This window comes from Salvia splendens, chromosome 13 (genome assembly GCF_004379255.2).
Source record: "Salvia splendens isolate huo1 chromosome 13, SspV2, whole genome shotgun sequence".
In the NCBI taxonomy this organism is placed as follows: Eukaryota; Viridiplantae; Streptophyta; class Magnoliopsida; order Lamiales; family Lamiaceae; genus Salvia; species Salvia splendens.
Window position 1 is genome coordinate 33,831,213 of NC_056044.1, and position 14,478 is coordinate 33,845,690.

Genomic DNA, 14,478 nt, shown 5'->3' on the forward strand with positions numbered 1-14,478 from the left:
CCCCTGCTTTGGCTGATCACTACAATAATATCACAAGGTAGGCCTCCAAGCCAATTGCAACAACTATTTTGCAATTCTTGGTTTATTAATCCAATTAATATGCATCCATAAACTATTTAGGTCGCTTTGGCGTCACTAAACAATTTAAGTAAGTCAATCCCATCACACGATGCCAACCATGCATCTATGAATAAGCCTAGGCCTTGTAGATTTAGAGTAAACACTTTGGCGTAAAACTCGTGGTCGAAAAGGCTAGGAACATCAAACAATTATGATGGACGATGCATTTGTTTCAAAACAAGACTTATATTTTATGGGGAAAAGTGTGATACTAGTTTTGTGAATATAATATCCAATATTAAATTTCAAACAATTACTGGACGCCGCCTACCCAGACATAGTATAACACGGACTACAAATACTGGGCGCCGCCTACCCAGACATAGTATAACACGGACTACACATACTGGGCGCCGCCTACCCAGACAATAAAACGGTCTCTAACTACTATAGTTAAAATAAATAAGCATAAAATCAAATAGCATGCATATCACATAAGATATCAAATAATGCTCAACAAATAAAATCAAATTTTATTCTCTAATTAAATGTGGATTTAAAAATTATATTAATTCTAAATTAATATAATATTGCTATTTCCAAAATAACAGCTATTGCAAAATACAATTCGCAAATCAGTAACAAGTTTGTCTGTGTAATTGAAGTTTGTATTATTGATTCCAAATTAACATTAAATCATTAGCGTAGCTTTTAATATTTCTCAACCCTACTGAAAAATAGCAGCCTAGCTGCAATTCTGGAATCTGCTCATTTTAAGGAAGCCCAACAGATCTACAAAACCCAACAACCCACAACCCCTAACCCAGCCCGAAGACAAGGCCCAAAACCCGTTAGGGTCAGAGGTTGTGATGCCGCTGTCTGGTTTCTTCCACTGTGCTTCCGGTGACTAAAACACAATTCCAAAGGTCTCCTTTACTGTAAAACCTTGATTTTCCGATTGGATTGCACGTTCTTTTGATTTCAAATATATATGTTGGCTTCATATTTGTAATAGAAAAGTATTCAAGATGACCTTTCAAAATATTTTAATGAAAACTGGTCTACAAACTTGCGAGTTGTTTTCGAAAAATTTTAAAGCATCACAACATGTTCAAAACACTATTGGACGAATTTTAAATACAAAATTTCATAGTCTAACTTTAGTTTTCAACAAGATTTTCACAAACCTTTAATTCGATTATTCTAAATTCACGAATTAAACAACAATTTCAAATATGAAATCTGATTTCATTCCACAGATCAAGTCACGGTTTTAATTTCAAAAATTACTCCACAAATTATTAGACTACAAAACAATTATGAATCGAGCCCTGAGCTCTGATACCACTGTTAGGATCGTCGACTGCAACATTAGTTTGATATTGTCCGCTTTGGGTCAAGCCCGCACGGATTTGTTTTTGGGTCACTCCCAAAAGGCCTCAAACTAATTGGGGTTGGACAGGAATTATATACACCTTCCAACTTCCCAACCAGCAGCCATTTTCAAACGTTTTCGGCAAATTCATTTGAAGGAAACGCAGGGTCGTATGGTTTCCCACTCAACGGAAGCTTCAACAACCCTCATCGACATGATCCAACACCATCAGAGGATTCAGAACCAAAAGATGAGGAGATTGAGTGGGAATATGTGTTTGCTGCGTCTGGTTATGTTGTGGGATTAGGATGCGTCGCATGGACACTGTTATGCCACAGAAGATTGAGAGAAAGATACTTTGAGAAGATAGAAGAGGTTGCTGACGAGATATTCTATGAGAGAGGAAGGAGAAAAAGACATGAAAGAAGAGTAAGACTAAGAGAAGAAAGGAGGAATGGGCTTAGGAGACATCATCATCATCATCAGTGAGGTTGATTATGGTTTATGCTTTAATTAGCATATGGTGTGTTGTAACTTTCCTTTTAGCAATGTCTGTTTTCCTTTGTGGGATCTTTACTTCTATTGTATCGTTCTGATTGTGTGAAGTATATTATGCATTATGTTTATCTTGCTCGAGAACAAGCAAGAATTTAAGTTCAGGGAGTAGTATTTATCACATAGGTTTCACGAGTTTTGTACATGTTTTTAGACTCATATTTGGAGTCCGACATAGGAGTCCCTCTTAAAGATGGTAATCGAGAGAGGTAAAGAAAGATTGGTTAGACATTTGATAGTAAAGTGTATAGATAAATATTCCAATGTTTTTGTTGTGTATTTGAAATGCTCTTCTCCCTAGTATTTATAGGGAGGTTTGAGTCTCTTGGAGTACACCAATAAATGAGTATTGGAACTACACCACAACTAGGAACACTACACTATTAAATATGTTCTAGGAACTCCACTGTAATGAATGAGGGGCGGCTAATTTATGATTCCTTTTTCCAACAGTCCCATTTGAGTTTGTCACTGGTTTTAACACCTTCAATCTGACCCCGTGAAATTGTCATACCACTTCACTCGACCGCGTGGTGCATATAGCCAGTGAAAATTGAGGGAAAAAGAGACGGTTTTGGGATGCCATACTCAACGAAATTGAGAGAAAACCATCAAGAACAAATAGATGAAGATGGAGAAAATTATCGACGATCCAAACTCTTTACTACCAGCAATTGGAGAACATCGTGAATTGTACTGTTTTCAAGTAATAAGAATAAGATAATAATCACATATATTCTGTTATTAAATTTATTCATCATCAGGATGCAGTAAAAGTGGAATCATAGTTGGGATAAAATGTTAGTACTGAATTTGAGGTGGTTGTAATATAGGTAATTCATACCTCTTTCAGGAATTTCGTCAAACACCTTCTACTCCTTCAGACTTCCCGGCTTTCAACAGGCAATCTAACAAACAATTGACGGATACTATCAACACATTTACATAAAGATAATCTTTTTACGAATTATTGCATCTATTATTCATGGGATTGATCGATTTTTAATCCACAAAATTTTTTTTAGAAAATTATTTCGACAAACGTACCTTTTCAAGAATGTATTTCCAATGTACTATTAAATGTCGTATTACCAACAAATTGTCATTGCATCAAATGAATATAAATTTTGAGCATAATTAGTCTTTTACATGGATCAATTTTAGTTTTTTAAGGGTTTTGGCCTTCTCAACATTATTGGAAAGAGTAAAAGTTGTTTTTTAGTTCTCAATATATGATCATGATCATCTTATCAAGTTGGTCTGAACATTCATTTTAATCGAGTCCTAAATAAATAAAAACAACGTTGTTAGAATTATTCGTTTTTACAGTGCCAAAAAAAAACTAATAGTCAAATGCTAATTGACCAAATTTTAACTTAATTAGAATATTAATCCATTATAAAAAAGGACTCTAGTCTATATAAACTGAGTAGAGAAAAGGCCAATCAAAATTTGCTACTCCTTTTGTGCCACTATAATTGATTGATTTTTACTTTTTAGTTGTCAAATCTATGATACCAACTGTATAATCAGAGATACGATATAAAGTGACAAATTTGTTTCTATCATCCATAATTACTCTAGATGTTATGAAAATTATAACTAAACAACTCATTGAAAAACAAGTGCGCAGTTTTGACTTAGTATTAAATTATATTTATGAAATTATATAGTAAATAAAAAGAAAATAAGTTAAAGAAAACAAAAAAAAATTGGCTATTTATATAGAAGAAAAGCAGGTGTGAACTTTTGACTTAGAATTGCATATAACATAGGTAGAGAAGAGCTATCAAAGTCTGTGATGTTTATAGGCTTTGTAAAAAGTCTTTAAATCATTTTAATACGTCCGACCGGTTTTATTTCTTTTTAATTTTTTATTGCTAAACAATAATAATATTGGAAAAGATGCAAAGCTTAAATTTGATAATACTTTACCATCACTTTTACATAAAGTATATATCGACATGCCTAACAATCTTTGCTTTTGAAAAACAAAATCGCAGATTTTTTTTAAATGTAAAAAAAGTGAACAACGAAGAAGGCTAACACGTTCATAAACAATAAAATAATAATTCTGAAAAAAAAACTATTTATGCAATTCTTCAAAAGTGAGCTTACTTAGTCTTCCCATAACGCATATTAAAGCAAATGTCTCAAATCATTTCCCACCGTAGTATCCTTGCAATGGCTGTTTCTTTGCTTATCCGCCTCTTCTTCTTCTTCGTCTTCGTCTTCATAATATCTGTCGATGGCCAATGCCGCGATGATCAAAAAAAATTATTACTTGACCTCAAGAGCGAATTAGTATTCAACTCTTCTTCCTATTCGGCTCGTTTCTTGATGTGGAATGAGAGGGATGATTGTTGCAATTGGAGCGGCGTGGAATGTGATAATGAGTCGGGTAGAGTCATGAGTTTGCTCTTGAAGAACCAGGGGATCTCGGGCGGAATTGGTGAGTCATCAACCCTTTTCCGGTTGGCATACTTGTCGAATCTTGATCTCTCATTCAATGACTTCATCACAGGTGAGATTCCTAACCAATTCCATCGTCTTACAAATTTGAAACTACTTTATTTGTCACAATCCGGCTTCATGGGACCATTTCCATCCACGCTTGCTAACTTGGCAAACCTAGTTATACTGGATTTGTCAAGCAACTTCCTCACTGGTTCAATTCCTTCATTTCATAAATGCAAGAATCTTGAATCTATAGACCTTAGTGATAATAATCTAATGGGCTCACTTTCTCGCTTCCATTTTCAAGGTCTTACAAACCTCGTCTTATTAGATTTAAGCCACAATTCATTGAACGGCTCCATTCCTCACCATCTTTTCGCGCTGCGTTCACTTGGTTTTCTTGATCTATCCAACAACCAATTCAGTGGACAAATCGAAGATTTTCCCATGGAAAATCAGTCTAGCATTAGTTGGCTAGATTTGAGTGGTAATAGGATTGGAGGCCCTATTCCTAACTTCTTCTTCCATCTTCAAAGCATGTGGGGTCTCAGGCTTTCTAACAACTTGTTCAATGGGACTTTTAAACTGGATAAGATTCGAAGCCTTACAAGTCTTTCGGAACTTACTCTTTCTAACAACAACTTATCAGTTGACACAACCAACATGAGTTCACATGGATACACCAACTTAGAAAGGCTACTCCTGTCGTCGTGCAAGATGTACAGTTTCCCGAATCTTAGAAATGTATCGTATTTGTTAGATTTGGACCTCTCGAATAATTATATGGGAGGAGCTATTCCTAACTGGATTTGGGAGATTGAAGTTATGAGCTTGAATCTCTCTCTTAATCATCTGACAGATTTCGAAAAGCCTTACCGTATACCTCATACTATTAGAACACTTGACTTGCACTCTAACCTGTTCAGCTGTGAGTTTCCCTTGCTTTCACAATCAAACCAATCTATCTTGGTTTCCACCAATTTGTTTTTTCTCGCGGACAATAGCCTAACCGGAGTGATTCCAACCTCCATATGCAGTATATCTCGACTTGTGGTTCTCGACTTGTCTTTCAATAACTTAAATGGTAGCATACCTCGCTGCCTATTGGAAAAGAGTAGTGACCTTACAGTTCTCAATATTAGGGGAAACAATATAAGTGGTTTTATCCCTGATGCAATGAGAGGGAATTGTGTCCTAGAAACCTTTGATGTTAGTGACAACAATTTAGGAGGGAAGATTCCAAAGTCTTTGGAAAATTGTAATGAATTAGCAGTGATGAATGTTGGAAACAACAACTTTGATGGTAACTTCCCTTGCATGGCACTGCCGGTGAGCTTGAAGGTTCTTGTGTTGCGCGGCAACAGATTCCATGGAGAGTTAAGATGCAGTAAGAGTTGGCCGGATCTTCAAATTTTGGATATATCTTCAAATAATTTCAGTGGCACTTTGAATCTGATAAACTTCTCAAGTTTGAGAGGAATGATGCTACAAAGTAGAGCACATTTAAGGCCTACCCGTTCAGCCTCTGATATTTTAAGTGCAGACAATTTTTATCGGGATGAGGTGACAATAACGGTGAAAAATGTAGAAGTGAAGCTTGTGAAGATTTGGCCTGACTTTACATCCATTGATTTGTCTTCCAATCGTTTTCGAGGAGAAATACCAGATGCAATTGGTAATCTTAGCTCACTCTATCTTCTCAACTTATCCCACAACTCTATCAGCGATGCAATCCCGAGATCATTGGGTGCCTTGACAGAGCTTGGGTCGCTCGACCTCTCTTCAAACAAGCTCACCGGAAGAATACCAGAGGAGCTTGCCAAACTCACTTTCCTTTCAGTTTTGAACTTGTCATACAATCATCTCACTGGACTGATCCCAACTGGCACTCAGTTTCAAACGTTTTCGGCAGATTCATATGTAGGAAACGCGGGGTTATCTGGTTTCCCACTTAACGGAAGTTTCAACAACCCTCATCGGCCTGGTCCATCGCCATCAGATGATTCAGAACCAAAGGATGAGGAGATTGAGTGGGAATATGTGTTTGCTGCATTTGGTTATGTTGTGGGATTTGGAAGCATTGCATGGACACTGCTATGTTGCAGAAGCTTGAGAGAAAGATACTTTGAGAAGATAGAAGAGGTTGCTGACAAGTTATTCTATGAGAGAGGAAGGAGAAAAAGATATGAAAGAAGAGTAAGAAGAAGAAGAGAAGAGAAGAAGAGAAGAGAAGAGAGGAGGAATGGGCTTAGGAGACATCATCTGTGAGGTTGATTGTGCAATTTGGTTTGTGGTGTGAACTTTCTTTTTCCAATGTGTGTTTTTTTTGTCTGCTCAAAACTTCTATGGTATAATTGTGTTTTTGTATCTTATTTTATAAATATATCTTATTATTATTATTATTACAAATTATTGTACTATTACAAAATGGATGGTTAGTATTATGTTTCATGAATATCAGAATAATTATGTAAGGAGTAACTAATAAATATGTAGAATGCACATTACTCATATCATTTATTTATGCGATATTATGAATATGATACAAACTGCAATATTGAGTATAGTTGGGGGAGGAGAAATGGGAATCATTGAATCATTCAAATTTGGAATTTTTTGTATATTAACCTATATGAAAAGCAATCAAAATATGTTAACTTTTATAAAGAAGAAATATGAACAAACTAAAAAGTTGTCACTCAATCTTTTTTAAAGTGGATTTACAAAAGCTAGAATCAAATGAACCGACGAGGCTCCATCAAATTCACAAAATTGTGGTTCATGATTTGTCTCTCAATTCTAAAGCAATATTTTGTGGTTGTACATTTCAAATAGCAATAATCTAGTAATCAAATATGATAAAGAAGAAGAAGAGAAGAGATAAAGAGAAGAGAAGAGAGGAGGAATGGGCTTAGGAGACATCATCATCTGTGAGATTGATTGTGTAATTTGTTGGTGTGGTGTGAACTTTGGTTTTAGCAATGTGTGTTTCTATTTGTGTGCTCAAAATTCCATCGTTTGATTGTGTTTTGTGATCAATCAATTTGTTGGTGTATGTGTGAATTTGGAGATTTTACAAGACTAGATATGCTTCTTTGCAATGCACGATAATAGTTCTAATTAAATAAAATATAAAGCATAATCAATGCTAAAAATTCAGATAAATCATTGAATCACAAAATGGATGGCACGTGCATATGAGTACAGGGTAAAAACAGAAATGGAAATTATTGGTGCAGTAAAAGTCGAATCATAAATGAGATTAATGTATTTGAGGTTCTTGTTGAGCAAAACATGCACAAAACATACGTAATCTTTGATTTGTTTTCTTTTCTTTGAAAGTCCAAATTTCAGAATAATTGTTGTGTAAATATTATATGTAACTTATATTATTGAATAAATTATCGTCTATATGCGTTTGTATATTAGTTGTCACGCAATCTAATTATTAATTCGAGATATAGAGTATGATTTTTTAATTTTAGGTCCCACCAACCTCGTTTTTCTTCGTTGTATATGACTCGTGATTTAAATACATAATCTGCTAAAATGTTTTACAATTATTATTTTACACATTAAATTGATTGGTTATGCGTACGAAAAATTATTAGTATCTGAACTTAATTATACTGATATAATTTATGACATTTTCTCTCCCTCATGGAAACTGTGGATTAAATGAAAATAGGAAACATCTTTTTAGGTCCACGAACTTTACTAAAATATCATTTTAGGTTCATAAACTTTGAAAATATCATTTTAGATACGTTAACTATAAGTTAATATTATTTGAAGTATTTTGGACTTCTTTCAGATGAAATGCCCTTAAGGCCTTCAAAGGGCAATTCGAACAATTCTTTCGCCACCCATCTTGCGTCAAACACCTAGAGTCCAATAATTTTTTTACTACAGTTTAATTCAATTACCATCCAAATTGAATTTAAATATAATTAAAATTTACCGTAAAAAATAGTACATTTTTCAATTATTAGATGACTAATTATATAGGGATAGTGAATTGAGACTTAGATACTTTATTTTATTTTTTTATCTAAACTGCATTTAAGAACTTATTATAGGTGATTTGTGAATTATATTTAGTTTATTTGTTTTTAAATTGGATAGCTATTAATTTGGATTGTCATTCAGAGTATTATTTATATGAATTTCAGAGTGAGATCAATTACCATCCAAATTAAATTTAAATATAAAAATTATTGGACTCTAGGTGTTTGACGCAAGATGAGTGACGAAAGAATTGTTCAAATTGCCCTTTGAAGGCCTTAAGGGTATTTTCGTCCGAAAAAAGTTCAAAATACCTCAAATGATATTAACTTATAGTTGACGGACCTAAAATGATATTTTCAAAGTTCACGGACCTAAAATGATACTTCGACAAAGTTCGTGGACCTAAAAAGATGTTCCCTCAGATGAAAAACAATGTCAGCTATTATAAAATGACAATCGTATTTAAAAGTAACTGAAAATGATTATAAGCTGATAAAACTATTGAATTTTAGTCCAAATGGAAAACTAAGAACAATAAAAGGAAACTTTTGTAATCAATGTTTCTTGCTTAAGTACAAAAGAGGATGATTCCTTCTCATCCCCAAATAACTACTCATAAAAAAGACAAGAATGGAAGACTTTTCACGAATAATTTAACATTTATTGAATTGTAATCCAGGTTGGACTATGGCAACGGTACAATCACAATATAACTTTCAAAATATTTATTCTTAATTTTTGAACGATTAAATTATTCACTTTAATTATAATAAAAACTAGTACATTAATTAACACATCAACAGAACTAATCAATAAAAAAAATATAAGTTTTATTTTAAAAATTAAAGAATACTATAATCACAAAATATTTTGTTTGATTCATATGAATTCACAACCATTATCTAAGTCGCGCGCTTAATAAACTATACGTCCGTAATAGCTTAAAATTCAAAGAATACTATAAATCGTGCTATACGACAAAGACCGTGCTTTTCCTCTAAAAAATCTGCAGCGGTTATCTTTAGTGTCCTATAGTAAACTATGCCTCCACGCAATAACTTGCCAGCTACGTAAAAGGGATAGACCATATCTTGGATATCTTGGACACCAGACGTGAGATGTAATCAACCCAATAGTCAAACACGCCTAATAAAAGGAATTATATAGGGTTTCATAACATATCTCATGGGATCAGAATTCGCTGGTTGAAGAAGGTCGCTGCCGACTTGCTGACGTCGTCTACCGCCATTTAGGTTAAATAATGAAATCGCACAACAAAAAATGGTCGAAATGGAGACAAAGAGATAAAATAGGGTTAGAGGCTTATTTATATAGTTTCCAATACTAGTGGATTCAGTCGGCGATGCATGTTCGACCCGACCTAGGTCTATCCCAGATTCATACAAAACTCATTTGATACCCGTGAAAATGTCACATTTTCATTTTAATTTGCCATAAATAAGATTGTATATTTATAAAACTGATAACATTACTACGTACTTTAAAGTAATGCTGCATAAAATCTTGTGTTCGTTTTAAGAAATCGGTCACATTCGATTGGAATGAGGGAGTAATAGATGATAAAGTTGTAAATAAATAAATAATAGTAATGCTTTTAAATTCAAGTTTGATACTCGTTATTCTCGAAGAAGGAGGGTGAGATACAGAATTGTTACAAAAGTATAAGGGTAAATGCATAAATTTGAGACTTAATGACACACTATATATATCACATTACCAGAACAACATTTACAATAAGTAACAGCTCATCTACACACACTCACACACTCCATTTCTCTTCTATCCTTCAACTTTTCTTGCTTTGATATCGATTTCAGTGTCAAGCAACCCTCCCATTTCTTGAGCCTCTTGGCCAAAATCCAGACCCCAATTTGGGTAAAAAATCTCCCAAAAAACCACTCCAAAATCCCTTCCTACATTTCATTTCTCCTCTGTTTAATCCCTGAAAGCCATTCTCAAATCTTGCTCACTTTTCCATTTAAAAACCCCAACTTTTTTTTCCCGGTTTGTGCCTTTTTTAGTGCTCTATTCTCATTCGGGCTTTTAAATAAAAGTTTGATACTCGTTATTCTCGAGGGAGAAGGGTGAGATACAGAATTGTTACTAAGTACAAGGGGAAATACATAAATTTGAAACTTATGGAAACACTATATATATAACATTTACAATTAGTATCAGCTCATCTACACACACTCACACACTTCATTTCTCTTCCATCCTTCAATTTTTCTTGCTCTCTTTTCCATTAAAAAACCCAACTTATTTTTTCCTGGTTTGTGTGCATTTTTAGTGCACTTTTTTCATCCGGGCTTTTGTAATTTAAAAGGGGTTTCTTGCCACCAATTTCTTGTGTGTTGTTTGTGAATTTGGTGTAATTTTGTAAAAAAATATAATCTTGGGGATGGAAACGGGGCAGGAGATTGTGGTGGCGGCACGGGTGGTGGCGGTGGGGGCTCCTCCGCCGACTTCTTTGGCGCCCGGGTTTAGGTTCACCCAACGGATGAGGAGTTGGTGAGGTATTATTTGAGGAGGAAAATTTGTGGGATGCCTTTCAGGTTTGAAGCAGTTAGTGAAATTGATGTCTACAAATCTGAGCCATGGGAGCTTGATGGTATGAAAAAGATTCAATCTTTTTTTTATTTTTTTAAATAATTGTTGTAGATTCATGCTTTGTTTGATGTAAAGTTGCAGTCTTTGAAGATTCCTGTTTTTTTTTTGTGTTTGCTTTTAGGTTGTTATGTTTTTCAAGTTTAGATGAAGAAATGATGTTGTGAATGAGTGTTATTTATATGTATAAATTTGAACTAGTGAATGAGTGTGTGTGCGGTGTGCGTGTGCGTGCGCGTGCATGGTGCGTTACACACATTCGTCGATTTCTAACTAGCTTCTGTATTGTTATGATAATCTTGTTGTCTAAATAGAGCATTCGTCGCTGAAGACGAGAGATCTGGAGTGGTTCTTCTTTAGCCCTGTGGATAAGAAGTACGGGAGTGGATCCCGGCTGAATCGCGCCACAGGGCAAGGGTACTGGAAGGCGACCGGGAAGGACCGCCCGGTGAAACATAGGAACGAGTCCATTGGAATGAAGAAAACGCTCGTTTTCCACAGCCATGATGGAAAACGGACTGATTGGGTGATGAGACATTTAATCATGGATTTACCGTTTTCCTAACAATCTCTCTCAAAATGTGTTGCAGGATGTGCAGCCTCTCGTTGCTCCGGCCGATCCTCTCCTGTCGAAGAGGGATCGACCTGCACCCGACCCGGAGCCCCTCTCGCAAGACAACGGCAGGAGGCTGAAGCGCGATGATCCAAACTGCAGCATCGCCAACGGATCCGAGGACTCCGCCGCAACGAGCCACGGCCGTTCCTCGACAATGATGATGACGAAAACCAACTCCCCGCCTGTAGAGATCCCTCTTCTAGAGACCCTAGGCGCGAGCGACAACCTCCCGGGCAGCACGCCCACGTTTAACTCGGCGGAACTGGAAAAATCCGTCCCTCCCGGCTACCTCAAGTTCATCGGCAAGTTGGAGAACGAGATCATCGAGATCTCGATGGACAGGGAGAGGCTGAAGATTGAATTGATGAGAGCACAAGCTATGATCAACATTCTTCAATCTCGGGTCGAGGCCTTGACCAAGGAAAACGCGGAGCGTGAAAGACGTGAATAGGGATGGGATGCCAATTGCTAAAACAGACAAAACTACTGTATATGGATGAGATGCCAATTGCTAAAAAGTCGAATCATAATTGAGATTACTGAATTTGAGGTTGTTGTAGGCAATTCATACCTCTTTTAAAAATTTCGTCAAACACCTTCTGCTCCTTCAAACTTCCCAGCTTTCAATTAGGCAATCTAACAAACACTTGGCGGATACTATCAACACATTTAGAAAAAGATGATATACTCCCTCCGTCCCTAATAATTCGTCACCATTTGACCGGGGACGGGTTTTAAGAAATATAATAGAAAGTGAGTTGAAAAAAAGTTGGTGGTATGTGGGTTAACCGGGTAATTTTCTCTCAAATAGTGAAATGAACCGATTCAGTAATTTCAGAGTTAACCCAATGGGGTCTACTCGATAAAATTACTTCTCCAAATAAATTCTTTGGAAAGACTGGCGAGGACACTGTCCCTCTTAAATACCAGATTCCTAACAGAATTTATCAGTCGGTGTATTTATCACAATATAAAAACACCCAAAAGAACCGTACAAAACACTACTACCAAACCCGCAAATAATATTGAATACAATATCACAACAGAAAATAAACCCAGAAATAAATGCGGAACAAAATAAATAATAAAGAAAGAACACACCCGAAACTTTGATAACGGAGTTCGGCCAAATTGCGTACGTCTCCGAGCACCCTCTGCAGAGCCCGCTTATATATAGACGGAGAAGAGATTACAAATTTGGGATGGATTACAAAATGGGGGGTGAGCTCCTTTTATAGGCAGCCAACCCCCCCATATTTCCTACTCCCCACTGATGTGGGATGGCAAAATTTTGCCAATAACCAAAAGTCCACAATTGTGGGCTACAAATTAACAAATCTCCACCTTGGCAAAATTTCAAATCTCACTGAACACAAATCTTCCTCATCCAAACAAACGACTCGCGGTGCTTTCATATTTGCGCAGTCAAGCGCCAACTCCAAATCGCAGAATATTAACCAAGTCCAAACAATGTTCAAACTTGGCCCTTGTCACCACCTTGGTCAACATATCTGCAGGATTCTCCAAAGTCGGAACCTTTCGGATGACAATTTCATCTTCTTCGAGAATTTCCCGCACAAAATGATAGCGAACATCAATGTGCTTCGTCCTTGCATGAAAGACCTGATTCTTTGCTAAATGAATAGCACTCTGGCTGTTAGAATATACTTCAAGTTGTTTCTGACCAACACCCAATTCTTTCAGCAACCCATGAAGCCAAATCGCCTCCTTCACAGCTTCAGTAATGGCCATGTACTCTGCCTCTGTCGTAGACAAAGCTACCGTTGACTGCAAGGTAGACTTCCAACTAATTGGCGCACTCGCTAAAGTGAACAAGTAGCCCGTAGTAGATCTTCGCTTATCCAAATCACCAGCATAGTCGGAATCACAATATCCAACTGCAAAATGACCAAGTGATTTATCCTGCTCAAACAACAAACCAATATCTACAGTATCTTTGATATACCGCAGAATCCATTTCACAGCTTGCCAATGACCCTTTCCTGGATCATGCATGTATCTGCTTACAATACCAACGGCCTGTGAAATGTCTGGTCTTGTACACACCATTGCATACATCAAGCTTCCAACTGCGTTAGCATAGGGAACTTTCGCCATATATCCTCGCTCATCTTCCGTATTTGGAGATAACTGAGAACTAAGTTTCAAATGAGGAGCAAGTGGGGTACTTACAGGTTTGGAATCATCATTTATACCAAAACGCTGTAGTACTTTGGTCAAATACTGCTTCTGTGTCAGCCAAAGCTTGTCTCCTTCTCTATCTCTTGTTATCTCCATGCCGAGAATCTTCTTGGCTTCCCCCAAATCCTTCATCTCGAACTCTTTACTCAACTGAGCCTTCAATCTGTCAATTTCAACTTGGCTCTTTGATGCTATCAGCATATCATCAACGTATAAGAGTAGGTAGATGTAGGAACCATCTTGAAGTCTGCGCAAATACACACAGTGGTCGTATTTGCTTCTTGTGTGCATCTGATCCTTCATAAACTTGTCAAACCGTTTGTACCACTGTCTTGAAGACTGCTTCAATCCGTACAACGATTTGTTCAACTTGCAAACCCAATTTTCTTTACCAGCAACCTTGAATCCCTCCGGTTGGGTCATATAGATTTCCTCCTTAAGATCACCGTGTAAAAACGCGGTCTTCACATCAAGTTGAGCTAGCTCCAAATTCAACTGCGCTACCAAAGCCAACAAAATTCTAATGGAGGAATGTTTAACAACAGGAGAAAATACCTCATTGTAATCAATTCCCTCC

The 14,478-nt window shown here is 36.4% G+C and overlaps 1 protein-coding gene and 1 pseudogene across 1 annotated transcript; both read left to right on the plus strand.

Annotated features, from left to right (window-relative positions):
* The first annotated feature begins 4,130 nt into the window (after positions 1 to 4,130).
* LOC121761096 (receptor-like protein 19) lies at positions 4,131 to 6,850 on the plus strand. The gene is made up of 2 exons (XM_042156690.1): positions 4,131 to 4,442; positions 4,515 to 6,850. The coding sequence occupies exons 1-2, from the start codon at positions 4,139 to 4,141 to the stop codon at positions 6,713 to 6,715; spliced, it is 2,505 nt and encodes an 834-aa protein (XP_042012624.1). The 5' UTR covers positions 4,131 to 4,138; the 3' UTR covers positions 6,716 to 6,850.
* Positions 6,851 to 10,877: 4,027 nt separating this feature from the next.
* On the plus strand, positions 10,878 to 12,150 carry LOC121760948 (annotated as a pseudogene).
* Positions 12,151 to 14,478: the final 2,328 nt, after the last annotated feature.

Excerpts from the sequence above, each read along its gene's own strand:
- LOC121761096 (XM_042156690.1), top strand. The coding sequence starts at position 4,139 with ATGTCTCAAATCATTTCCCACCGTAGTATCCTTGCAATGGCTGTTTCT. Across the intron at positions 4,443-4,514 it reads GGGGATCTCGGGCGGAATTG|GTGAGATTCCTAACCAATTC; the intron begins GTGAGTCATCAA and ends ACTTCATCACAG.